Source organism: Lepidothrix coronata, unplaced genomic scaffold, assembly GCF_001604755.1.
Source record: "Lepidothrix coronata isolate B3197 unplaced genomic scaffold, Lepidothrix_coronata-1.0 Scaffold4, whole genome shotgun sequence".
Lineage (NCBI taxonomy): Eukaryota > Metazoa > Chordata > Aves > Passeriformes > Pipridae > Lepidothrix > Lepidothrix coronata.
The window spans coordinates 8,986,122-9,013,405 of NW_016690184.1; the positions used below are offsets into that span (position 1 = coordinate 8,986,122).

The following is a 27,284-nucleotide window of genomic DNA, read 5'->3' on the forward strand; positions in this document are numbered from 1 at the left end:
ATATTTGTTGGAGTGGAGTCACCATAACTGGTCTACTCTGGCCTCAAATCGGGAGGCCTGGAGACACACCATCTATAACGCAGCTGTCTCCTTCGAGAACACACGCAGGATCACTCTCGAGGAAAAAAGGCAGCGCAGAAAGAACCGTGTATTGCAGAATACACCATCTGAGGAATCTTTCTGCTGTGCCTTTTGCAATCGGATATGTGTCACGTATTGGCCTCATAAGCCACCAGCGTGCCTGTAACAAATGTGGATAGAGCCTTCCCAAATCTTCGTTGGCGAAGCCTAGCCATGATGATGATGATGATGATGATATTTGTTGGAGCAGCAAATAGTTTTATCTGTGGTTCTGTTTATTTCAAAACCCTCTGTCTTGCCACTAAAAGAAAGCTAGGTCTTCCTAAACATACTGTGTCAAAGAAATCCATTAAAGGTCAGAAACCTAATGGTCTGGGGCAGAAATAATTTAAAATAGCAGGAGTTCAGTTCTACAAAGACAAAGGATTTTGCTGCAAATCAGATAAACCTCTCTTCTGAGTTCTAGGACTGAAGTTGTTTCCAAAGCACAATGCTTGGAAATGGGCCAGGCATCACAAAGGTAGCTGCTCTTATTTTACTAACCAAGGGAAATAAGCATCTTCCCTCTTTAATTTTCTTTCTAGTTTGTCTAGATATCAGTAAAATTCAGGCTAGAAATGAGAATTTCAATGGCAACTTTCTGTTTAAACATAGATAATGATAAATTTGATCATTCTTCCTCTTTGCCGCCCAGGAATAAGCTGCAAATTATTTTGGATTTGCAGTCATGGTGTATGTGGAAGGCAGCTTTCTGCAAGTGCAGGTAAAATACTGATCATCTTGTTTTCTCTTTTTTCACCAGATTCCATTGTGATTGGATTTTGGGTTGGTCTTGCAGTTTTTGTCATCTTCATGTTTTTTGTCCTGACCCTGCTGACGAAGACAGGAGCACCTCATCAAGAGTGAGTTTGAAAATGGGAATAAGAAATCCAGCCTACTAAGTGGCACATATGGTCTCTTGCAGCCCCCAAACAAGCAGTGACAATGCTGACATTGTACTGGCTCAGCACGGTCTTGTTCTAGTCCATTCTTATGAATCAGTGCAGTCTATCTTCATTTCAAACAATCTGAGCATACTCATGCTAAAAGGAAGTTTGTGGGTAGGCTGCCAAACAGGTACAGGTGCTTTTAGATTACTGTTCTGCACATAAATGGCGAGCTCTAGGTGAGCTCAATTTATCCTGGAGTGGAAGTGTGAATATTGATGGAGTATATGCAGATAGTGCAGATGCTAAAGGAAGGAAGCTGAAATCTGGCAGGTTTCCACATTTGTGTGTTCAAATCCAAAAGGTAGATATCAGTAGTCTGTACAAAATCTTCCCTTAACCCCCGAGGTCTCAGAGTGTCTTAGTTTCTGCTGAGAAATTCCAGTAGATGCTGAAGTACAGATCAGCTCCATGTTTGTTTAAAGCCAGGGTGCCTTGAAAGTCCTTTATTTCTTATTCTTTCTGGCTGATAATTATGTGTAGACCGTGCCTTGCCTCAATGATTTATCTGCATTTGCACAGCACCCAGGCTGCCATTGTTCCTTCATATGAGAAAGTTTGAAGCCACATCTCCTCTCAGACTTGTGTGCCATAAAGTAGAAATAAAAAGCCTCTCTGGAGGTGAGAACACTTGCAGACAGGTAGCAATGATGAGAAGCTGATTGTGAAAGGCAATTGTTAGTGCTTATTGCTTCCTAAAGCAGCCTCTCTCTGCCCACTGGAGGCCCTTTGCTATTTAATCATATGTAGACTGGCTCTGAAACTTCACATAATAGCACATCTCTAAAGACAGGGCCACATTAGAGAGGACATATGTATATTGTGTGCTCCTGAAGTTTTGCTTCTGTGAGAAGAAAATAGAGGCAGAAGAATTGAGCTTACCAGATCCGACTTGGTATTTTTGTTTCCCTTACATACTGTTATAAAGCAGACAAACCTTGCTCCCAAACAAATTCAAAGTCCTTGTAAGTGTTGGTGCGCTGCCCCTTTCCCCTAAAGACCTTGTTAATTAGCTGAACATCTGAATCTGTATCCCACGTGAATAATTTGAGAGGGGAAGAAGTAATTAAGTCAAATATACCACACAGAGAATTTAATATGAATATTTGTCAAAAGTTTTTACACTTGTAAAAATGTACTTCTAGGTAGCAGAGGCCTGCTTAGTGTCTCCCACTGTTTTTCTATGTTTTTCATCAATTTTCTTGAACAGGTTGTCTAGAGAGTTTGTGAAACCTCCATCTCTGGTCAGCTTCTACATCCAGATAAACTGATCTGAATTCAGGCCTTGCCTTTATCATCAGGCTAGAGACCTCCAGAAGTCCCTTCCTTTCTAAACCTTAATATAATTTTTCTTCAGTTTCTGAAGCGAGCCCAATTATTCCTTTCTGTATTTGCTTTAAACCTCTTTGCAGCTTTGGGATCTGTGTGCTTGAGTGCTCACCCACTTACTAGGTACGCTGAGTTGGCACTCAACAAATCTGAGCACTATTTTTTTGTCGTTTGATAATCAAATGTGTGTGGTATTGAACATGGATCATCCAGGAATACACTAAGTGCAGGGAATCCTGTGTCCTCTTATTTTTGATACATGTATATAAAAACTGGAGAACACCTACCTGTAAAACCAGTGCAGAGTGTGATTTTAGTTTGCCTGCATCTTCTGTTTTTACACCTGACTGGATTCTTCATGACTTGGCGTTTCATTAGCGGCCTGTCTTGCAGCCCTCCTTTAGATAGATGTTAATGGGATTCCTAGGTCTTGGGAGAAAGCCAGCTTGATTGATGGATGTGTCTCTGACTTCAGCAAGGCTATTTGGCTGTTCTTTAAAGTACCATTAATGTGAGAGATAAGTGTAACTGGGCTCAGATGGATGGATCCGAGGTAGAATACTCTGATTTTTCTAGTAATATGCTTTTCTTGGCTTAATATAAAGGGGCACGATAGGATGTATTTTCCAGAATTATAAAAGATGTTCAGAATTGGATACATTCTCAGACCAGAAGGGTCAGGATTTCGATGGGGAGAGGCAGAAATTTAATCAGTTATGGAAATTTTGTCTGTTGCATTTCTCTTTTGTTTGCCTGCATATTAGGATGTGTAGAAGATTTGCTTGTGCGACAAAAAAATTTTGTTGAAAATCTTACTGCATTTCTGTCTGAGAAATGCTCTCATTCATCACTCAGGAGTAGCTAGTATGCTTTCTTTGTTTCTGCATGTGAAAATGTCCTTAAAAATACATTTGTGCAATAAATGCAAGAGTTTGTGTAACCTATCTGTAAAAAATATTGGCTGGTGTAATGTCAAAGCTTCGTGCAGCAATTTAGGCAAGTTGTACCACTACTTGCAGTAAAAAAATGACAGAGAATTTTTTTTTTCCCAAGAAATCAGTTCGTTTTGGTTAAGGATTCTAAGGTGAAACCCAGTCAGAGAAATGCACTCATTGAAACAAAAACTTCTACAGATATATGTATGTTTTTGCTGAATACTTATTCAGGGAGATTTCTCAGGTTCAGGGTAGCACTTCAGGATTGCTACTAAGGATATGTTCAGATGCCCAAGTTCCCCTTAGGATACCAAACCCTGCTGTTTTGGAGGATTGACTCCTTATTCCTTTCCATCGTTTGCCAAGTACCCCTTGTACCCCAAGTACCTCACTTCAGAGACTGTTGAGAGAAGGGATATTTAAGCTATAGAAGAATCTCAGATGTCAGTCCCAATCTAGTATGCTTCTGTTAGAATGATATACTGGGCAAAATGGTCTGTACCCTGACAGTGCACTCAGGTCCAGTGGGCAGAGTCGAGAGCTTAATGCTGAGTCCAGCAGACCAGAACCCATAGCCTGGAAGATTCCCATAAAAGGGAGGTTGGGTAAGTTCAGTGGCAACTGCTTGTTTTGAGTGGTTTTCAGTGTGTATGTTGCTCAAGGTGTCTCCCTGAATAAGTCATTCACCTTTCTGCTTTCTTGTTGGCAACTTTTGGAACTCAGAGGGTTGTGTTGGCTCAAATATTGCAAAAGGAATTTGATTGTCCAGGTGGCTGTGCTCCCTTACACAGTAAAACTAGGATTTCTGAGGCTGCTTTTCTTATTTTAAGTGTTCTGAAAAGGTATCTGCTGAAGTGTTCTTGCATATTGTAATGAGCAAGACTATGCAAGTTTCTAGTCTAGTTAAAAAAAATTCCTCTCTAAAATACCGAGATGGTGTTTGTGAAATCCAAAAATATCTCTGTATATTAGACCACGTGTTCCCTGCTCATGAATACAGGATTATTCCTTATAGTATGTCCTCAGCATTCTGGGTCATTGTAGAATTTATTGACATCTTCTATTCTTCCATTTAGATTAGGTTGCTGTTGCCAGTCTTGTATGCCCCTCTGCACTGTCAGCCGTTGCTCCTTCATAGCTCACTGGATTATAAAGCACTTTCTGCACCTATGAAGAAATTTTACTTCTCTAGTGGATGCATTTTAAGCTTTCTTCTGCAGTCACTTCTTCCTAGGCTTACAGTGCTTGTTCTTCTTTCTGTGCTTATTTGCCACCTCCCCTGTTTGTGCCACAGTACTGCATAGAAACTCGTGGGACAGATTTGCAAAACTATGTAGGAGACTTATATAGTGGTGCTTTTTATTGCATTACAAAGACATAAATGTCAGTTGTCAATTCTGAAGGCTACTGCAAAATTATTCCAGTCTGTTTGCATCCTGGTGTGTATACAGTAGATTATTAGTTACTGGTCTGTCTTGCATCAGTTTAAATGTTATTCTTCTACATGCTTCACTTTGACATGCAGAATGAGCCAATACAGTTTTGACAAACTAGAGAACTGCTTTGATTTGAAGGCTAGTGGAAGTGATTTTGTTAGGACAGGATTCTATCATCTAATGGAAGTAAATTAGCATTTAAGAAGCAGAGATCTTTAAGGTTAACTATGCCTGAAAGACTAATGGTAGGCATTCTGTGAACTCGAAGGTTTTAAGGGTAGATTTCTGAAGGTGTCATCTGAGGCTTTCAAAAGCATGTAGGCACTTTTCTCTTACTGCAGGCTTGAGAGAATTAAATTACAGCATTTTTCTGAAAAACTCTAAGTGCTGGGTGCACCTTTAGGTGTCCAATTATCTGACTCCAGTGTCATTTGCTACATGTTCAGATGTAAACAAATTTTTTAACAAATTTTATATTCTGAGAATATGTTTAGATTTTCATTGCTCATCCTCTGAATACCTCTACTGCATTTCAGATGCAAATAACTTGCATTTTGTGATGATAGCATATAAAATCAGCCTGAAAAAGAATGTATTACTATCTGTATGACTTCCATCTAGCTTGAGCTTTTCTCACCTCCACGTGTTTATGGCTCCTGCAAAGTCCATGCAGATTGGTGCTGATTTGAGCTAAGATTTATATAAAAACTCCAAAGAAATATGTTTCACTGTCCTTCCTGGGCTGTGTGCCTGAATTGTCTTTGAAGCAGTCTTTAGTTCCAGCCCTTCTAATTTGTAAATCTGAATGTCATCGATTGAAGTCGGGAGAAAAGATGGTTTGATGTCTGTACTCAAGCTATGCCTTAGTGAGAGCAGTGCTGCCCGTGCCTCAGAAAGATTTTATCTATCAAGGATTTTTTTCTCAAAGTGTTCTTATAAGCCATTTAAAAAAATGTTATTACTTGACATCAAGAGGAAATCCTGAAGAGTATTTCTAAGCTCATTCAGTGAGGTGATTATTACAGTATATTTACTGGAAGTGCCATTTAAGAGTGCTGGCATTAACTTATTCCCATGGAAAATTATCATGACAAATCAAGACTTAAAATAGCTTCAGCAGAAAATAATCAATATTGCTGGCTTTAAAAGTTTGTGGTAGATAAACCATAGGGTTTCCTTTCTTCCTGATCATAGTGGTTGTTGAAACCACCAAATTTGCTGATAAGGACTCAAATAGTTCTACTTTCATGTTTACTGTATTTTTCTTTTTCCTCCCTAGCAATGCAGAGCCTTCTGAAAAAAGATTTCGCATGAATAGCTTTGTGGCAGATTTTGGAAGACCTCTGGAGTCTGAGAGGGTCTTTTCTCGTCAAATGGCTGAAGAATCCCAGTCACTTTTCCATTTCTGTATTAATGAAGTGGAACACATGAACAAAGCAAAAGAGAGTCAGAAAGGTCCAGGTCTGGAGAGTAATATCCACTTCCAGGAGGTTCCCAGAAGCAGTGGAGTGTTTGAGGAAGACCTACATTGTCTTCCAAAATTTAACATTCCTAACTTTGTGAACACTGAGCAGAACTCTTCATTAGGTGAGGATGATCTCCTCATCTCAGAGCCACCAATCATTTTAGAAAGCAAACTGGTCATGCAATCTTCCCATCGGATCCTTGACTGAAAAAACCTTTTATGTTAAGGTAAAAGATTGTCCAGTTTGAACCCTTTCTTGGCCTTCTGCTATTTTGACAGAAGGTATTTCAGACCTGTGCTTTTTATTGTACGTAAGACTGGCTGTGCTACTAGAACTCAGTTTAGACAAGAAGTAAAACACTAAATGCTTTATTATGATGTTTTCTGTGGTCTAAACTTTTTGCCCAGCCAGCGTTATTTTTGCTTCGTGATTTTTTTTGTTTCTTGTTTTGTTCTTTGATTTTAAAGGACTGCTTATGACCAGCTTCTGAAGGATCCCGTAACAATTTATGAGGACTGTGAAGGCTGGAGCCTGGTACTGGGAAGTGTATGAAAATTCCTTGGCCAAGAAAAGTGTAAATCTCAAAGTGAGACTGAAGTAAGGAATAAACAGGCAGCCTCTGGGGAGGTTCTGTAGCTTCTGCTACTTCCAGTAACGATGCCTGAAACTAAGCAGCACAATAAATATCTGCTTGGGATTAGCTTCAGTTTCTGATTCCTAACTGTTTTTGGTATAGGTTAAAGCCAATTTACAAAGCTTCCAGAGGGAATACCTTGCAAATTAAATTGTTTGGCTACAGTGTTTACAAAATGCCATCACCACATGCTGCTGACTAAAAGCAAATTGGTGCCTGTACTTACAGTACTTCAGAGTGACATTCCAACAGCTGCCCAGTGATGATGAGGAATTAGTATTCTACACACAAACACAGACCGTGATTTGACTCTTTTTTTTGGTTTTGTTTTAATTGCTGATGTGAACTTCCAGTTCAGTAAGTGTAGGATTCAGTAGCTAAATCACAGGAAATAAGAAAAAAACTATTTTTCTTTTGCCAGTGCAGTTACTACATGCAAATGTAACATTAAGCTGGTGTTATATGTTGCTTATAGGCTGAACCTTCCTACACTTTTTGGGTTTATAAACAGCCCTTTCTTTATTCATGGGCCATGGAAGGGCTAGCAGGCTTTGAATTGTTGAGAGCACCAGCTCCAAATGTGAAGCTAAGCTCTGCTTGCTCCATCTGCTTTTTGTACTCAATTGGGATGGTGTTGCAACCTCAGCTACTCTCCCAATTAAAGGTTTGTCAAGGAATTGAATAAGTGTAGTTTCAACCTTTATTTTTTAGAGACAGAATAAGGTTCTGAACCTTAGAGAGTACTTAAATTATATTTCAGCTTTCCTCAAAAGATGGTAATTAATGACCAAATGGTTTTAGAGCAAGCACAGAAGATACAGAGGCACCAGGTTCAAATCTTTTGCTTGATTTGGAGTATGCTCTGCAGGAAATTCTTAATTGAAATGAAAATAAGTGGATGCCAGATACTGTGCCTGTTTTTATTTTTTTTTTTTCTGAAACTGACCTACTTTGTACCCAACATGTCTGTGTCGGAGGGAAAATGTAGTAGTGGCCTGCTGATACATTCTCCAGACACTTAAATGCTGATTAATTAATTCTTCCTTCACCTTACAGATAGGAAAAAGTAGTGAGTGGGTTGAATATTTAAAGAATTAAAAACGTGCAGGAAACGTATTTGGTTTTTATCTTCTGTGCCCCTGTTATAAACCAGTTATTGCTAAATTTCCTGTTTTCAAATGTAATTCTTACACTACTTGCTGGTTGTTTAAAGTAATGGGATTATAGTTTAAAACAAAGCAGAGACTGTTTTAAACTAGCAGATTTTTGTTGAAAATATTCCAGGAGAAGAGTGAAGTGAACCCTGTTCTAAATGAGCATGGCTCCATGGGCTACAGATCTCCAGTAAAACGTTTCAAGTGCAGAAAAGGCCTTCTTTCACAGGAAGTAGTTAACTACAAGTTTGAAGGCTGTAGCTGTGGACTGTTCTCTTTCCAAATTAAGAAATTTGGGAAATGTGCCTCCGAATGTGGCAACTACTTCCTGCTGAGGCATTTCAAATAACTGCTAGCTATCTGAACTGAAGCTCAACATTGTTCTTGCTAACAAGTTCTGGGACTTTTACTAAGCGTGGCTTTTATAGCCTATTTCTGAATTAGTGAGCTGCCTTCAGTAATGTTTGAGCCATTCTTCTTAATTTTTTTCTTCCTTTGGCATGCTTCAAAACAGAAATGCTGCTTAAAGGAGAGAAAAATCTGTGTAGAATCCCTCTCTTCTGCAATCAAGAAATGAAGGGTTTTTTAAAAGCATTTAAAACTCTGCTTCCTAGAACCATTTAGGTTGGAAAAAGATCTTTCTGAGTCCAGCCATTAACTCAGCACTGCCACAACTAAACCATGTCCCCAGGTGCCACATCTATGTGTCTTTTTAAATCCTCCAGGGATGGTGACTCCACCACTTCCCCAAGCAAGCCTGTTCCAGTGCTTGACAAGCCTTTTGGGGAAGAAATCTCAAAAGTTTCAGATGTTTCAAAAAATGCAGGTCTGATTTTAGAAAAAGAAAATGCTGCCATTCCCAATAGGCTAGCCTAAGTTTTTCTTCTGCTACCTTAAACCTTTGTGGCTTTTCTTTGGGTGTATAAGTGCTACTTTGGGGAGAAAAGGGGGAAGCATTTTGTGTATGGATGCTGGTGACAATGCCTAGATGAAAGGTATTTAATAAAATGACAAAGGGATAATGTCAACTTAACTAACACCACATTTGAATTGTATTCTAAGTGTCCTTCTGAAGCATGTATTAATCCTGTAAAGCTATTTAAGTGTTTGGTTCCTGCCTCTGTTATTCCCCGATGATGGTTATACTTTTTTCACCTTATTTCCCTTCTATTTTTAAAGTCCTTCATGCTGCTTTTTACAGAAAAATAACCTGGCAGTCCCCACTGCAAAGCTCTCACACCACTTCAGAGACACAGTGGCAGCAACACAGTCTGATTCAGTTTTTCGTTCTGCCTCTGGATTAGAGTCAAAGGCAAATGCAGAAATGTTCTGCAGTCTTCAAAAACAGTTATTTTAAAGGTTTCTTTCTTTTTCCTTTTTAGGAACTAACAGAGATACTTTGCCTCAGGGGAAAGGGCGATATATAACATGTTTAAAAAAGTTCATCGTTATCCAAAAAACCAATAAGTGCATTCATTATGAAGTGAATAGAAAGTGTTCTGACCAGAGTAATCCTTCAAAATGAATAGTTGGAATTTAATGGTGTTTGAAAATGGAATTTTTGTGAGTTTTTGTATTGTTTGGCCTCAAGCCTCTTCTCAAAACTCACTATAAATGAGTGAGTAGATTTAACTGCAGAGATAGACAGCTCCTCTAAGATAACTACATGCATAAACATGTCTTGTATTCTCTGAGAACTTACTAGGTTGAGTTATTTATTCCAGTTTTCAGAGGTGAATACTTGCAAAATGTTCTTCTATGTAAACAAGTTTTAGCTGTGTACCTTTTTTTTTTTTAAAAAAAAAACCAAAACCTAAAATGCAAAATCAAAAATGCCTGCTCAATATAGAAAAGAAAGGGAAAGGTAAAACTGTGAACTTCTCTACTAAAATCTAGTGCTATACAGTAGTTGAGACTAAAAGGTGAAGTAAATGATATACGTTTGTCATGCAGTTAAGTATTTATTCACCTGAGCTCTAGATCTTGAATACTGTAACACATTTTTTGCCACTTTTTAGCCTCAGGTATGGCAGATATGGGCGCTGAAGAAATGAGGCTGCACACACACACACAGAATTCGATTTCGGAATTTCTCCACAAATCTCTGCATTCCCCTTTTATTAACCTCTTCAGGTAAACAGAGCCTGCTGTTGCCATTCAGTTAACTAGAATTCCCAGGACTTTTTGCAAACTCAGTGTTTTGATTCACACACTCCCTCTCAGCTCCAAGGCCGAAACACTCCCTTTTGATTCCAGTTAACTGAATGAAGATGCATCTGACTCAGCTTGTTCCCACATTGGGTAGTGACAGGTCGCAAGGACAGCAGAAGGCAGAACCTTCTACCACACATTCTCCAACAAGAGCAAGAGTTGAAGGCATGTGCCTTCTTGTTTTTGGACAAGAGGTATGTGGTTAGCTTTATGAAAGGCTAATTATAATTCAAAGTTATCATGGAATTTTCTGTTCAAAAGAGTCAGGGCAGCACTTGATGCAAGGTCCTCCCCTCCCTGCAGAAGTGGATTTGCACAGCTAGTGCTAGTATACTCATTATTTATCCTTATATTTTCCAAAATAGGTGAAATATGGGATAGAGTGGCTGACTTCAAAATGTATTATGTGCTATCAAATAAAGTCTTCATACATGATAACCTATATAATTTGCTACATGAACAATTCTGACATGTATTTCAGAGAACCTGAAATGGAACACATTGCTGCTGTCTCTGCCCCAAGTGCCATGATGAGATCTGATCCTTTTCTGCACATCCTGTTTACCTCTCTTGAAGCAATGCATTCTCTGTAATCTGGGTCACTGAGTCACCCAGCCAGCTGCTCACTCGATTTCTTAAAAGCTTCAAACATGAGAATTCAAATTATTATACTCCACCTGCTTTGCTATAAACAGATGAATTCCAGCTAAGCATTAGACAATGATTTAAAGACATTACGTTTGATTCTTTTAATCCATCCATCGTGCTGCCTCCTGGAAATGCATGATGAAATAGGACAGCACAAGAAGAGGGAAAACATACAAAAGGAGTATAGAATTATGTAACTCCTGGAACGATCTCACTGAAATAATTAGTGAAAGCTAATCACTTGTTTTGTCAGCCTTTGCGCAATTTCAGGGTATTTTCCCCTTTCTGTACTGTGAAGACTGCTGGAGAGTAAATAACTAATAACTTTAGCAGAGAACTTAAAGCTTGGACCTTAGTCCTCCAAAAGGAACACCCCAACTACAGTCATTCAAGCCCAGAGAGTCTGTTACTGTGTGGAGTGCCCACTTCATGCTAAATGCCTTAAAAACTTCAGTGAGTGTACAACTACATAAATACATGTAAGAACACCGTGTTCATGGCATTCAAACACTTTTTAAAAAAATTCTTATAGTCAGTTCTCAGCAAATGCTGTTATCTTACATAGTTTGAATTAAATTCTCTGTCTATTTTACTGAGCAGGGACAGTATTATTTATCATTACTGTAAGATATAATGTGGTTTATACTAAGACACTCTTTTGATGACCTAAGCATTAAACATTTGAGAGAATTTCCAATAAGCAGAAATACTCCCCCTCGGATTCCTGTCCTAGGCAGTGCCCTAGAGTACCCCCATCCAGGAGCTGACCTCTCTGGGAACACAAGGGTTGCTCTAATTTTTAAAAAGTTCACACTTCAGGTCACACACTTTAATACAGTCTTACATGTATAGCAAATTGTACAGGAAGTAAATGGTAAGTTGCAATATTATTCAATTTTATCCTTTTCATTTGCAAAACAGACTCAAATCAATAAAATACAGCATATTTACACAGAGCTGATATTTTATATACAAAGCATTATTATATTTACACATTTTATGAACATACACTAGTATTTTTTAGATAGGATCAAAATAACCATGGTAGAAATACTGAAAATATCTGAATAGGAAAAAAACAAGATTATTATATTAATTGGCAACTGGCCAAACTTTTTTAATATCTATATAGATATGTGTGTATACAGTCTCATGTTTGTGTATGGGCCAAAAAAAACAATAAACCTTGCACTTGGGTATAATTTGTTACACTCTGCTGTTCTTATGCATGCTCAGTCCCATGCTTGTATGAGAGAAAGTGCATGTTTACTGCTGGTCCCTGAAGAACATGACACATAAATACACATGCACAGACCTGAACTATTTCACATTTGATTTAAATGACAGCTTCAACCAATACCACAGGGACCTGAAGAGTACATTCTAGCTTTAATCTTCTCTTTGCCCTAAATGAGTATAGTTGATTGAGCTACAACCTCAATATATGTGCGATGGGATTCTTAAGGACTTGCAGCACTGAAACTTCAAACTAATAATTTACTGATTTATTGGACACCCATTCCTTCCAACCACCAAATAGCTATCTTGAATTTTCTTTATTTTAACTTACTGCTTCTTCCTTTTAGCAGCAGGTTTTTCATATATATCAAGTATAATAGCCATGCTCATATTCCCTCTCCAGTCTCCTCTCTGGAACAGGGCAGCCCCTGTGGCTTCAGAGATTCCTAAGGCTACGTTTTTTAGTGGGATGATTTTTCTTTTCCCTCCACTGGGTCCATTTATTGAAATAGGAGACCAAAAGCTTAGCCCACGAAGGTACACGTTGGTGATGCAGTAGGAATTGCTTGCTCTACAGCACAGGTGTGTAACTCCAGCAGGGCCTGAGGAGAGGGAGAAGGCAGTAGTCTCTAACATTGCTTGTTACCTGCCATGATGCCTGTCAGTTCAGCAGAAAGTTACATCCACATTTGGTATTTGGGTAGTGGATTACTCCTGCTTAAGCATACTTGTCTCTTTTGTCACTCTCAAGGACAATAGTAGTTCATTGGATTTTTTTCTCTGGCCCCTTTTGTAAGTTGCTCAGTATTTTAACTCTAAATTTGCCCACTGACACATCCCTGCAGTCTGAGCTTTAGCACACTGTCTTCACATCTGACTGGCCTCTGGTCTGTCAAGATTGTCTATAAAGATATTGCTATGTCAGATTCTGAACAGCCCATTGTAAAAACCTTATCAATATGGCCTTCCCTTTTAAAAGGGATACCAGTGACTACTCTCACACTGTATTTTATAGCCTGTTTTAAATCTGCCCCATAACAATTCAGCTAGACCCACTCTGCCATCATTCTGACCAGCACAGTTGGAAATACCAGAGAAGTAAACAAAGAACAGTTTGAATCTGAGCATCACCAGGGAATGTCTGCTCTGCTCCAGCCCTCCAATCATTCACTAAGTTGGAAGGGATTTTAAAGAGAAGGGAAGAAATATTATATGAACTGGAGGGAGAGAAGCAAAATGCTGGAAAAAGATGATTTTCCTGCCCTACAGAATGAAATTCATTATATACTAAACATACAAATAGTTACTCAGTAGTTGAGCTAGTTACTCAAATTGTTCACAAAGGAATCACAATAACACAAGTTATAAACAAAAGTTAAAAATATTCAGGCATGTAGTACAGTATCTGAAAAAGGGAATTTTTCAGTGGTAACTGAATTTATGGAATAACCTCAATATTCCTATTATTTTAAAAAAATTGTATGTAACTTTATTACTAACAAAATATAAGACATACAAAATGACTGGAGTATTGCTCGATGCAAATCTACCTTTGGACATGCAAGATTACAGATAAGATCAGAATGCAATTCAATTTATGTGTGTTACATTAATGATTTTCAATAACATTTTCTACACATAACTTTGAATATTAAAATTCTACTTCTCTAATCAACTGCTACCTAATCATGTCTTCCAGCAGCTGTCTGTCACTCTGAATCCACTGGAATCAGGTGCAGGAATAACAACCCCTTGTTTCTGCAGTTCACGTAAAACATCTAATATTGAATCCAATTCCACTCGAAATTTCTCCAGTTCTTGATTCTTCTGCTGTGCCAGTCTTCGCCACTTCTGAGCCTCATGGGTTTGCCTTGCTTCAGTAACATGATGTGTTAGTTGGGTTGCCTGTAAATTAGAAGCAAGCCAGCGTTGCCACCTCCTAGTCCAGTACTCAGCCACCACTGCCCCTTTGCAAAAATACACCACTTCATTATATTTGATGCTGAGTCTCACAGTGAAAGGCTGACATCATGTGGAAACAATTTGTTCTGAATATTGCAAAAATCATTCTGACAGCAGTAAATTCCTTTAAATAGTTCCATTAATGACAGAAGGGTAGAACTGATTATTGATTAGTGAGCCTCAGGAGAATTTAACTTATCCTCTCCAAAGTGGCAAATAAAAGTTTGAATATTTAACACAAAGCTGAGCATATAACATAAAATCAATCCCCTATAATAAAAATCAACTTTTTAAATTTCTATTTAAATTAAAGTGCTAATTAAAAGAATGCTCTGCAAGACAAACAAATGAAATCTGATGACATATTGTAGGCTACTACTGTACTTTTAAAAAACGAAAGTCCTATGGATTATTAGAAAATGTCCTGTAGTCACAAAGATCTGATGCTGCTGCAGATAAAAGTCTGAATTAACTTTGACATGAATCCCTGACATAATCCTATTAAATTACACAAAATAAGAAGTGTCATAAGGTATCAAAATCTCCATACAGCTATTAATTGTAATAGATTCTTCAAGGAAAGCTGTACCACTTAAAGGCCATAATTATATTTGCAGTTTGATACTAAGGATAGCCTGTTAATTCCTTGCTCAGCAATTACCTTTCCTACATTGTTCATTTTTATACCATTCATTTGGGGGACTGTTCGATGCCCCAGTAGAGATGGTTAAAGGTGCAAAACTAGGATAAACAAAACCCAAAGCTTAATACATAATAAGGGCAGTAGCAGGAGGAAAGATGAAGTTACTTAGTAGTAATTATGTATACTATTATTTCTATTTTTTAAAACAATACTTTATAAAATATCTTAGTAAGTACTATAGGTATTCAATGGAGTTAGATCTCAGAATAGGCAGCAGCAAACACTTTACAGAAATGGTAAAGAAATCCTCACATAATACAAAAGCAAATGAATAGCATAAAAATGAACTGTATTACAGTTGCCTTTAGCAGGACATAACATGAACAAAAATAATAAAATCTTTAGTAGCAACAGGGTTTGTTCTTAATCCAATGACTTGTTTTATGCAGAGCTCTTTTTGGAAAGAAAATGAAATATCTGATGTAGAAATGTGTAAGAGTAAAACCTTTACCACAAAAAATTGTGTACATAAAAGTGTATTCCTTGAGATCTGGTTATAGAATTGTAGAACAACCCCCCCAAAATAAGTACTACAGGTTTGACAATCTTCCTGTCCAACTTCCCTATTTTGACTTTGTATATTTAATAAAACCTAAGTTTAAAAATACTAACAAAAGACAGTAATATATTTAAGTGATACCAGCGTTGGAAAAAAAAAATCTATGTGAACAAGAAAACTTCTTCCAGATGATAGAAACTCCCCCGAAAGATAAAAACTCAGGATGGAGACCATGACATAGAATAAAGATGAAAAAAAGCAATGAAAAATTGTTTTACCCATTCAAGCTACAAAAAACTGTATCACAAAGATCCAACCTTCAAAATCACAAACTTTTAGTTTTTGGAGGATAAAGGCCTTTTTTCATTGTTTTGGGTATTAAAACCAGTATGAGCTAGACTGCTCTAAGATGTGTCTACACTTTTAATGCAGCTTTTCTGAATAGCATTGCTGGGACTAGAAAATAATTCCTCAATTGACAGTTCAGTTGAGGAATATATCACAGCTTAACAAACTCTGCATTACAAACTCTTATCAGTTTTTCAATACCTTGCTTTCCTTGTGTAACTGAAATATGAGAGAACCAAATGATACAAGGGGCTTCCAGAGGTCATGTGATCCAGACCTCTACAGTAATATCAAGGCCTTTTCAGATCAGGTTGCAAGGAAGTTACACACCTGATATGCAAGTCATGCACAAGTAATTTCAATTACCACACCAAGGATGGGCTGACCAGGACTGCATCTACATTCACTTGCATCATCAGGCAGCAAAGGCAAAACCACTGCTGTAGAAAAAGTACTTGCCCTCCCTGCAGTGCGAGCTAAATGAGCCTGTGCAAATACCATAAAATTACAGTTAAACCAATAAATTGCTCTTGGAAATAAATGCAGTTATACTCTGGTGTACCTTTTGAATTTCTTGCTCTCTTTCTGCATGTCTGGTCTCTATATGCTTGATTTTCTTTTCCAGGCACAAGAAATGTTTCATTTCAGGACTCTGGCTCTCCTTAGCCTCTCTCAGTTCTTCCAACAATTTTGTCACCTACAGTTAAAGAGAAATTATGAAAATTGCTATTGTGTTATGCAGTGTATAAAACAGATTCCTTTCAAAATGTATTTACATTGTTTAATCATTCCATTCAAAAGCTGCAGAACAGCAGACATAAAAGAGAAATCTTCTTTATTCAAAAGCTTTTACAGGGGTTCAGGGACTTAGATTAAGATTTTTCACATCTAAGTAGCCTGAGAATATGAAAGTCTAGTCCTCTTTGATAAATCCAATCTTGTTCATAATGTTATGAAGTGATTGTATTCAGTCAATTTTTATACTTCATTAAAAAAAAAAAAAGAGAATATTATAATTAGATCTTCTTACACCCTGGATAAAGACCAAATATAAAATGTACCAGTGTATTTCTAAGGACTAAATTGAGGAAAGACACGCTGCTAACAGACATGATTACAAGCCTCCTTTGGTCTAACAATTATCAGGTCAAATCAACTCAACCAATGACTTAAAACTGATTTCCTCATCCTCCAGAAGATAAGGTAAGTTTTCTTATAAAGCCCTACTGGTTTATTCTCATTCTTTGCCTATTTTAAGTAACTTGATATTTCTTCATTTAACATCCTAGGTATTTTTTGGTCACTTTTAATATGTTAAAAGTAAACTCAAATGAAAACACTGAAGTCTTTATCCTTAATGACAGCCCTTTGCTCCCCTGAACCATTACATTTGAGAACTTCTAACCCTCTTCAAGCACTCAGCCATCCTTGGCTCTCTGCTGCTGAATTCAAGTAGCTGGAAGCATTGTGTCTTCATAAAATGTTGTCACTCTTACTGAGAAGTGACTCTAAGTTGGCTTCTATTATTTCCATTTTTAAGGTAGCTTTCTAAGATAACATGGCCTATGTTAGTGCATTTTTGCCTGTCCATTATTCCAGCAGCTTTGAACCTGTGGGCCAAGTTCAGCCACATTTGGGAGCGGAAAGTCTTCGTTTCATAAGGTCCATGAAAGTGAGTGTCTGCTGCTTGACTGCTAAGTTGCCCCACTGAAAGGAAGGGCTGATGCATGATCTCACATATATAATTAAATATAATTTAAAAATTATGCTGGAAAGATGTTATGAGGCAAAAAAACCCCAGGAAAAATGGGCTCCGTGTATTTTGCCAACAACAGAACCTTGTCAAATACAACGCTGTGCTGTGTGCAAGCTGTTATGGAAGAGAAGTACATAGTAAATGGAAAACATCCATAAACAGCATTTCTGAAATTACTATTCAAATAACAATTTTCCAGGAAGCCTCAGGAAAAAATATGCCTTTTTTGAGGTACCATCATTTTAGATAGAGGACTTCATCCTGTTACCAATAACGGTGCTTTTCCCTATCATTACTAACTCAATTTGCAGGTTTTGTTGTCTTTTTTTTCAGCTCAACTTATTTAACCATTTAATGCTTAAAATGTATTTTATAAGCAGCACAGCAATCAAACTAGAGGGCAAAAGCAAGGCTTCATGTAGACATTTCTGTCTGTATAGTCTGGCAATGATTTCTGTAACAAAGACACTCATTTACATTTCCTTAAATGCCAGCACTTTGAATTTGGCCTGTAAAATGGGGGTCATGACCACTCTCTTAAATCATCAATGTCATTAATAATCTGTAAAGCAGTCATAGAGGAAACAAATTCATAATATTTGTTTCACTGCACTCTTGCCCTGTTTTCCCAGGAAGAACTATTATATATACTGAGATCACTGGAATGAAACAAGCTTTATATGGAAGGGAAACATCTATCATTAGATTCTTAATATAAACCCGAAGTCTCAGCCTTTATGCTGCAAATACAGAACTTAAGTTAATACAACACCTTTTTTGTCCCCCTACAAACCCTCACTTTAATATAAATATGTCACAGAAGAGGTGGAATTTTGCATGGGTAAAATAAATACTGAGTGGCTTTAGTGAGATTAAGATCAATTGCTTTTAATAGCCCTTGCAGATTAGAGTATTATTAAAATTAAGTTAAAGTTAGTAATGTTCTTACATCAAGGAGATGGTGAATTAAGTATAGGCACAATGCTCAGACAGGCTATATCCTCTTCCTGAACAGGAGGTGGTAACAAAAAGACTGGCAGTACTTCAAGAATAACAAAAGCATACATTAAAAAAACACTTGAGCTAATAGATAGATAGCAATTTGACACAACATTAACCCAAAAGCAAAAATAAGAACAAATGTAATTTTTAGGTTATATGCTATAAATAGAAATAGAAGATCAGAAAAAAAACCCAGTGAATTTCAGAACTATTACAACTAACTTTCCCTTCCTAAGAGACCTTAACTTTCATAGACAGTGGAGGAGAAGACCAAGAATATAATTGCCTAAGTGAGTTTTATGGCAATGAAGGAATTGCAAAAGGAAGGCTTAATCTGAACACAGAACTTGAAAACAATAATAAAAAATCCTCTCAATAAGGAAAAAGTCCTGTGGTCTATTTACTAACCATCATAACTCTCAAGGTAGAGGCTATGAAAGCTTGGATTAACCTGCTGATCAACTTTCATAGATATATCAGGTTTTTCTAACAAATTAAGGATTATAACAAAAAAAAAAATTCAAAAAAGGTCAAGGTGCTACTTCTGTTCTGTGTTGTTCTCTCACTTACATTAAAATAACATATTGCATTCTCAGGTATAATTGATGTAGAAGGAACTGACAAAGATACGGTTTCTAAGACTTACTTTACTATATATTATTTGAGGCTTTTTAAGGATGAAAGTGAAAACTCTTACTAGAGTAAGGTACCTCCAATCCAAATTTAAATATACCTCTTTTTGTAGGAGTTGCTCTCGTATCTGTGAAACTAAAAGAGCTTCCTGATGTCTCTGTTGTTCACTGATTTGTTCTTGAAGATGTTTTATTAACACCTACACAAAAAAGATTAAAAACAGTTGGTCATTAACATAAATACCCATGATGACATCTGAAAACCTATGCAGGAGAAGTACGGCAAAAATATAAACAGTATTGTAGTAGTGCAGGTGTAAGTGATGTGTGTGTTAATGATACAGCCTCTAACATGTGTGCATGCTAGATAATAGTCCTCTGCATGGACTGTTAAATAGCACACAGCTACATATATAGTATATGAAAACAAGTCTCAGTCTTCGAGTAACTTTCCTCAATTAAAAAAGTTCTTAAATAATCTAAATGCAATAGCTCCTTCTACCTTCATATTGTGTGTAAAACTAAGCCCAGAAAGCCTGTGGAATCTCCCTCCTTGGGGATACTCAAAAGCCATCTGGACATGGTCCTGAGCAACTGCCTCTGGATGACCCTCCTGAGCAGGGGGGTTGGACAAGATGAACTTCAGAGGTTCCTTCCAACCTCAGCCATTCTGTGATTCTGTGAATACAGTGGCACAAGCTGATTTTTAAAACAGTAGGTCCTGCTTCAAAGAAAGATAAAGTTTACAGTACTATAGAAAGAAATAACTTCAGGATATATCTATATGTAATCAATGCGTCTACTGTATCTTACCTCTTGTGTTGAAATTCTGTTGTTTAGTTCAGCTACTTTAGAAGTAGAGTGCTCCTTTGCATGCTGGCAAACAATCTTCTCCACTTCCCTCTGATGGGAAGCTTTCAGAGATGCAATGTATTCTGCTGTATCCTCCTGTATTCTGGACAGAGCAAGGCAAAAATAATATGTAATAAAACAGCTACAGATAGTTCTTAAAAAATGCAGTGAAGTTTCTCACTTGAACATACAAAATATCAAAAATGGTAAAGGCAGCAGGTCTTTGATATTTCATAGCAAAACCTTGCAAGATACCAGCACCATCACTTCATTACTTGCTCTGGAGGGATGACAGAGTGGGAAGCCAAAAATGTTGTATATGTGCCTCATTTAACTAGAGGCAGCTAGGATACAGAAAATTCAGTCAATTACCTTTTTTAGCTGCTTTTATAAAAAAAAAAGGAGAGAAAATATGTGCTTTTAAATCATAACACCGCTTTCTCTTTTAAGTATCTATTTTAGAAAAGAATGTTTTGCAATATAAATATGCCAATTTACTTCTACTTTGACTACGAACAGACCTAAGAGAGACTAGGTGTATAAATATAAGGTATCTACAGTTGGCCAAGTAAATCCTGTTGAAAGCATATCCCAGTTTGAAGGAAAGTATGGGTACCAAATATTAATGCTATACAACACAAAGCATCTAAGATATAATCACAGAATCAGCCGGGTTGGAAAAGAGCTCTGAGATCATCAAGTCCAACCCTTGATCCAACACCGCCGTGGTTACTAGACCATGGCACTCAGTGCCACATCCAGACTTATCTTAAAAACCTCCAGGGATGGAGAATCCACCACTTCCCTGGGCAGCCCATTCCAATGCCTGATTACCCTCTTTGTAAAGAATTTCTTCCTAATATCCAACCTAAACCTCCCCTGGCACAGCTTAAGACCATGCCCTCTTGTCTTTCTGAGAGCTGTCTGGGAGAAGAGACCAACCCCCACCTGGCCACAATCTCCTTTCAGGGAGTTGTAGAGAGTGATGAGGTCTCCCCTGAGCCTCCTCTTCTCCAGGCTGAACAACCCCAGCTCCCTCAAGCCTCTCCTCATAAGACCTGTGTTCGAGTTCCTTCACCAGCCTTGTTGCTCTTCTCTGGACCTGCTGCAGCACCTCAATATCCTTCCTGAACTGAGGGGCCTAGAACTGGACACAGTATTCCAGGTGTGGCTTCACCAGTGCTGAGTACAGGGGAAGAATCACCTCCCTGGACCTGCTGGAATTTGCCCCATGGTCAAAAAAACCAAAATTCCGCCGGTGGCACCAATCCTTTAGTCACCTATTGATAAGATGGGCTTTCCTACTCCTCATTCATCCCTGCTACTGCAGGAATTGAGGCGAACACCACCTGTGCTCCTGTCCCATTAACTAATCGACCCAGCGCCTTGAAGTCTTTTTTAATCACCCTGGTACTTCTTCCATTAATGTCATCACTGCCAGCCTGGGCTACCACCAGTGGATAATAATCTGAGGGCTGAATTAACTGAGGGAGTCTCCTATTAATATCCCTCACCTGGGCCCTGGAAGGCAGCAGACCTCCCTGTGGGATGGGTCTGGTTGACATATATGGCCCTCAGTTTCCCTCAGAAGGGAGTCACCTACTATAACTACCCTCCCAGGGGAGCTCCAGCAGATGATTTACATTGAGATATTTTTACTTAAAAGCATAACAAATTGTAGTATTAATAAAAGCATTAATATAGGTTTGCCTGTAGAAAGAACTGTGACAGTGCGCTGCTTAAAACAAAACCCAAAACAAAACATAAAAAAACCCTCTGAAACACTCTCAAAATAAACAGTACTAATAAAACCATAAGCTAACTTCACACATGGCTGACATGTTAATGTGCCACTTCAACTGTGCATCAGCCAACACTTCAACAAGGTTTTAAAGGAACATGTTGAGCATTTACCTTCGTATGTTATTTTCAGAATAAGCCAGTGCTGCTTGAGACTTCACCCGCTGCTGGCTCATTTCTAGAGACAATCTCTCTAGCTCCTCTTTCAGCTGTGCATTTTCTTTCAGAACTTCTGAGAGATGAGAATCAGAAAAGGTATGTGGTTGGTATATTTTGTGATCGTTGAAAATGCTTAGAAAGGGTTCACTGTAGTGGGAATTCCTTTCATCTGTTGCTGAGGTATTCTTTTTCACGACTTCTGTACAGTTTTCCTTATTATTGGTTATGTTTCTCAAATTATTATCAGATAGCATCACCATCCTTTCTTTTTGAAGTTTCTCTACAGTTTTTGTAAGGTCTTGTATTTCTTTATTTTTGGTGACCAGTTCTTCATTTAGTTTTAACAATCTGTCTTTTGCGTTACCTTGTTTCATTTTAGAGTCTGTGCACTCTAAGTCTTTATTATCATTTTTACTTCTGAGTTTTAATTGGGAATTTTGACTTTTAAGTTTTTCAATTTCTGTCTGGAGGTTTCTAACAGTGATTTGATGGGTCTTCTTTAGATTCTGAAGCTCCTGCTGAAGTTCTGTAGAACCAGCTTTATCGCCGTTCAGTTTTGGTGTTTCACTCATAAATTCATAGGCAAGCAGTTGCTCAAGCTCTGCAAGTCTTCGCTCATACTGTATCTAGGAGAGGAGTAGGAAGAGGGGAACAAAAAGCAGTTTTGTAAGTGTACTTTTATTATTAGCTCTTCCTATTATTCTTTAAAGTTACTGCACATCTGAAGCAAGATTTCAAAATAGGATACACATCAATATTACTAACAACACTACTCAATCAGTTCAGAAATTAGTGAGTGAAAAAAGTCTGTGGTAAAACAGACTTTCTCTAAATATTTACTACAAAGTCATCTTATCACAATGGATACAGTAACCACGGGACAAAAACTGTATTGACAAGAAACTATTTCATTTTTATATAATTGAGTTCTCTTCAGATGTTTCCAACTCAGAAAGGCAAAGTAACATCTTATTTTAGTATAGCAAGAAGTAGTTAATTTTGTCATTATGTATTTGCCATGTGTCAGTTTGCAAACATTCCTGTCACACGCTCAAAATTGTACATATTTCAAAACATCTTAAATTTTAACAGAACAGGTCTTCATTTTTATTTATGTGTAAGTATGAATATAGAAGTATGAATTCAGAGAGACACAGAATCTTTCTTCCTAATGAACTGAGGAAAACCTGACCCTTCTTAATAGCCTGGATGGCCTTTGAGCAAAGTATGATGAGTGATTCATATGGAGAACGGGTGGAACAACTGGCCAGTGCTTTCCTTTCTTGCTCATTAAGAACCTGTGCAGTTCACTTTTTCCTTGAAGTAAAATGCCAGATTTCCATGCTTGCTAACTCAAGTCTTTAGGCTCGCGATCAGGTAATTTTTTGATAGAATGTTTAGTGTTCCCAGACGTTCCCTGCAGAAATGCTCTGTCAGCAGACCTTTGAAAGCACAGCCTTTGGTACAGCAAGGAATTAGGTAAGCAGCTACTCTGACCCACAGAGTGAAAACCACCTGTCTTAATTGTAAGAATTAAATTATTAGGCCTCAAGAACCTGTCCTCTCAGTCTCAATACTACCCTAATGATTTCAAAGCTATTTTTATCTTAGATGCTGAAGGTACTGAAATTCTGGTTATAAATTCTTTGAATATTTTTGTTTTCCCTTGAATGTCTCTGCCTTTAGTTTTAACCACTGCCCTGTGTTAGACCCCCATTACCTTGTGACTGTTACTTGCAAAGTGGACTATTCTACAAGGCTCCAACTTTTACCTTTATTTTTTGAAATTGTTGTTCCATGGCACGGAGACTTTTCTTAGCTTCATCATCTTTACCTTCAAGTTCTGTTTCTAATTTCTTTATTCTTCTCTCCAAAAATTCAACTGTGTTTGTTTTAGCCGTTTTCTCAGCAGCAGCAGCAGCATAAATCAAAGCAGGCAAAGAATTTGGATACCTTCTTTTTAGAATTCCTTCCATTTCTCTGATCTATCAATTAGAAAATTAAGTCAGAAGTCAAAAAGAATAAAGTTCTAAAGAAAAGTGAACAGAAGTAAGTGATAGAATGTTAACAAATTTCATCCATGTTGGCTCGGTGAAGAAAGAAAACTAGAGATTAATATATTGAGAATTATTTTACATTCTTTACACTTATGCTACTGTTTATACAAAAGTAAGACTCATCATCTCTTACTGATTGACTTGTGCATAATCTTAAAACAAAATATTGCTCTGGTCTTTAGAGTGCCTTATGTCAGAAGTACTAAGAAAGTAAATAAAAGAGCTTTAAGCTGAATATGGCTCAATGCTGTGAATATGTTTGCTTTTCCTCTGGATCTGCATTCACATTGTACTTTTTCAACTGTTACAGAGATACTTCATAGCAGTATTGAAATTATTCTCCCAATAACAGATTATATGCCTTTTATTTTGCAGTCTGCAATAAAGTAAGACTAACACCTTGCATACAAGATAATTAACACACTCCTCTCCTATATATGGATAAGATATTCTTTGCATTAAAATTCTGCAGAGGCTCTTTCCCGTGAGTCCCACATCCCTAACTAATGCCGCTGCCACCTCTTAAAACTCAGGAAGACCCACTTCCACCTGACACTTCCTCAGCAGAAACATGAATTTTAAGGTCTCCACTCCCCTAGTTTTCATGAATCTTGTAGGAATCCAATCCTACTCTTGAATCAACTTGTTTGAAATTGGTCATAATGTTAAGGGATTACTGAACACGGACAGAAGGAGTCTTAGATGATAAATAGCAAGTTTTGGCTTTTGCCCTGTTGCCCCTTTCCAAGAAATTTTAAACAGTATTTTAAAGGATTTTAAAAAGGATATCACGTTGTTAGAAGACAGTAGCAAGAAGAGGTCTTTCTAAGTAAATAATTGTAGCTTTTTGTGTTTATGAGTGTTCAACAACACAAGTTACCTTATCATAGGACTTCATGCAATGTTTTATCCTGTGAAAGCACTGGTAAGTGTTTTAAGAGACCTTATCTAAAATAAAGGTTAAATGAAACACAGTTATATTACTGCATACCTGTCGCTCAAGATCCTGAATTCTTTTAGCATCTGCTGCTCTGTCTTGCAAACGTTTCTTCTGTTGCACACACTGATCTCCTGCTTCAGCTCTCAGCTTCTCAATCTATTCAATTTATGAGAAGATAAATTGCAATATATATTCAGAGACATTGTTCTATAGTACAAAAGCATTTCAAACATGCACAATATAATGGAAGTATTCTGCCACTTAAAAACTGGTAACAGTAATTTCTGTACTAACTCATTCTTCAGGTTCTTAACCTAAGTGACAGCTGAAACTAGCTACGGAAATCAGCTCTGGGACATTCTTGTCTTCATACCAGTAGAACTGTTTCTTTCTCTCATACTTTCAGTATGCTGGCTTGGTTAATAAGCTATAACATAAAGTACTACAGTGCATTCCATGAATTCAGGGTGAGCTTACAAGATAGTTCATGATTTCCAAGGCTATGCTCTGTGATGAGATACAGAAACAGCCAAAAGGCAACATTATGCTGTGCCTAAATAAATGCTGACTCCCAGAATCAGGGGAAGGAACTGTAATGCTCCTGCACTCCCATGAAGTCTGGCCATGAAGTCTCAAAGCTATAATCTATAACTGAATTTCCTACCCTTATCAGCCACTATGATCTCTGTACAGCAATATTACATCCTGAATATTTGGAAGTATTCCTATCTTGATTTTTCTCCCACACTGGCAATATTAGCATAAGTAATGCTTTTATGCCAGCATAGTTTAACTAATTTGATTGTGTCTGTGAAGTCAAAGCTCTTCATTGTTTTTAGGCACTGGTCCATCCTGGAGAAAATGCAAATAAAAATATTTTTTTTTCACAGCAGTGATATGCTGATCAAAGTTTGGTACAGTGGTGCTTAAGGGATCTCCTTTCCTGGTTGCTGCTCCTTCAGAAGCACCTCCTTTCATCTGTGATCTCTCTAATAAAACATCATGAAAAAATTCCAAAATCAGTTATATATTTTATCACTGCTAAAATTCTTCATTTCTGTGAATCCTAAATCCAATGTACTGACAGGTCAGCAATGCAAATCTCAGCAGTATTCAAGATTCATGTATTAGCTTTGTTTATATTTTGAGTATTTTGGCTTTTTCCTTCCTACTATAGGAACCAGAGATTTTTTCTAAGAAAGAATTTAGAACTAGTACTTGAGAGAAAAAAATAAGTGTTGCCTATGCTACCATGGAGCAAAAAGAGAGAAAAAGAGAATGTCCCTAGTTCTTAATGTAATAATATACTTATTTTCCTTAGGTCAAGAAATTTGCATGTTTTAGGGAACCACATTACTTTTGTTTCCAGAAGCATCATCAAGATGTCCAATAAAACAAAACTAATACATGAAAAAAAAGGGATTATTATGAAGGACAGAATTACATTATACTCATCACTAGTAAAAGAAACAATTTCAAGTTCCAACTTCTTAGATAAAACCAAATATTATCACCTCTAGTCTTAGTTTCTCAATTTCTTGCCTTGCATCTTTAAGACGGGCTGCATCTTTATCCAGAAGATCTTGATTTTCTGCATACCACTGAAGTCTTCTTTTTAAATGAGTAATTTCCTGTTTGTATGATTCTTCCATAACTTTAAATTCATAAGATTTATCACCTACAAGAATAAAAAAATCCTTAGAATTGTTTTATTAGTAATTATGTATTGAAGGAGTAATTAGTCAACACTATCCTCCTCAGCACATTTCACACATTTCCTATTTTAACAATCCTGTTACTGCAGTAAAATTTTTAAACCAGATCCTAATTAGAATTTTAAAAGCAACTATATTTGAAAAAAACCCTTTTCTTCTCTCATACATAGTAGTACTCAATGGCTTACAGTTCGCCATGGAAAGTATTTAAAACAGAATCTCAGGGATATTCTTGATCAGACTCCAGTAAACAAATTTTCAGCCACAAGATGAATGACAACATAGAATATATTCTTAGATGTGTATTGCTCATACTCCTCCCATTTAGCAGATCATACTTTGAGAAGAGACATCGAGGTAAATATTACTCTTAGCATTAGTGATGCCTGATATTGGAAATGAGAGAGTCCAGTTTTTGGCCCTTTCTCATTATCTCAAACTGGAAAAAGCTCTGATAAGAATGCTGAAAAAAGTCCCAAGACATAAACTATAGGTAAAAAAATGGGCAAGACCTAAACGGGAGACTAAGATGCGACATAGTGAATATTTTCTTTTGAACAGAGCTGTCATACAACTGGAATCTTCTGTTTTCCATGTCCAGTGAAAGATGGGCAAGAAATCAAACTTAATAGGCAACAACAAAGAGTTTAGTTCCATACAGGAAAACACTTTCTTCCAAAAGTATTGTAACATGTCCTTCACTGTATGCTTTTATTAGAAGTTTAGACAATATTTGGAAA

General features: G+C 37.2%; 2 protein-coding genes across 12 annotated transcripts in view; one reads left to right on the forward strand and one right to left on the reverse strand.

Annotated features, from left to right (window-relative positions):
• The window catches only part of MRAP2 (melanocortin 2 receptor accessory protein 2), a 35,291-nt gene extending 26,612 nt beyond the window's left edge, over window positions 1–8,679 (forward strand). For 5 of the 7 annotated variants that reach the window (XM_017826842.1, XM_017826833.1, XM_017826851.1 and 2 more), the window contains 2 exons: window positions 884–983; window positions 6,047–8,679. In XM_017826842.1, coding sequence (XP_017682331.1) covers window positions 884–983; window positions 6,047–6,440 — 494 coding nt within the window. In that variant the 3' untranslated portion in view covers window positions 6,441–8,679. The remainder of the gene's footprint in view (window positions 1–883; window positions 984–6,046) is intronic. The other 2 variants (XM_017826883.1, XM_017826893.1) reach the window with 2 other exon arrangements.
• A 3,147-nt stretch (window positions 8,680–11,826) lies between these two features.
• The window catches only part of CEP162 (centrosomal protein 162), a 45,143-nt gene continuing 29,685 nt past the window's right edge, over window positions 11,827–27,284 (reverse strand). For all 5 annotated transcript variants that reach the window (XM_017826570.1, XM_017826556.1, XM_017826561.1 and 2 more), the window contains 8 exons: window positions 26,344–26,507; window positions 24,881–24,985; window positions 23,605–23,817; window positions 21,788–22,458; window positions 19,835–19,976; window positions 19,123–19,221; window positions 16,194–16,328; window positions 11,827–14,024 (listed from right to left, as the gene is read on the reverse strand). In XM_017826570.1, the coding sequence (XP_017682059.1) occupies window positions 13,806–14,024; window positions 16,194–16,328; window positions 19,123–19,221; window positions 19,835–19,976; window positions 21,788–22,458; window positions 23,605–23,817; window positions 24,881–24,985; window positions 26,344–26,507 (1,748 nt within the window). In that variant the 3' untranslated portion in view covers window positions 11,827–13,805. The remainder of the gene's footprint in view (window positions 14,025–16,193; window positions 16,329–19,122; window positions 19,222–19,834; window positions 19,977–21,787; window positions 22,459–23,604; window positions 23,818–24,880; window positions 24,986–26,343; window positions 26,508–27,284) is intronic.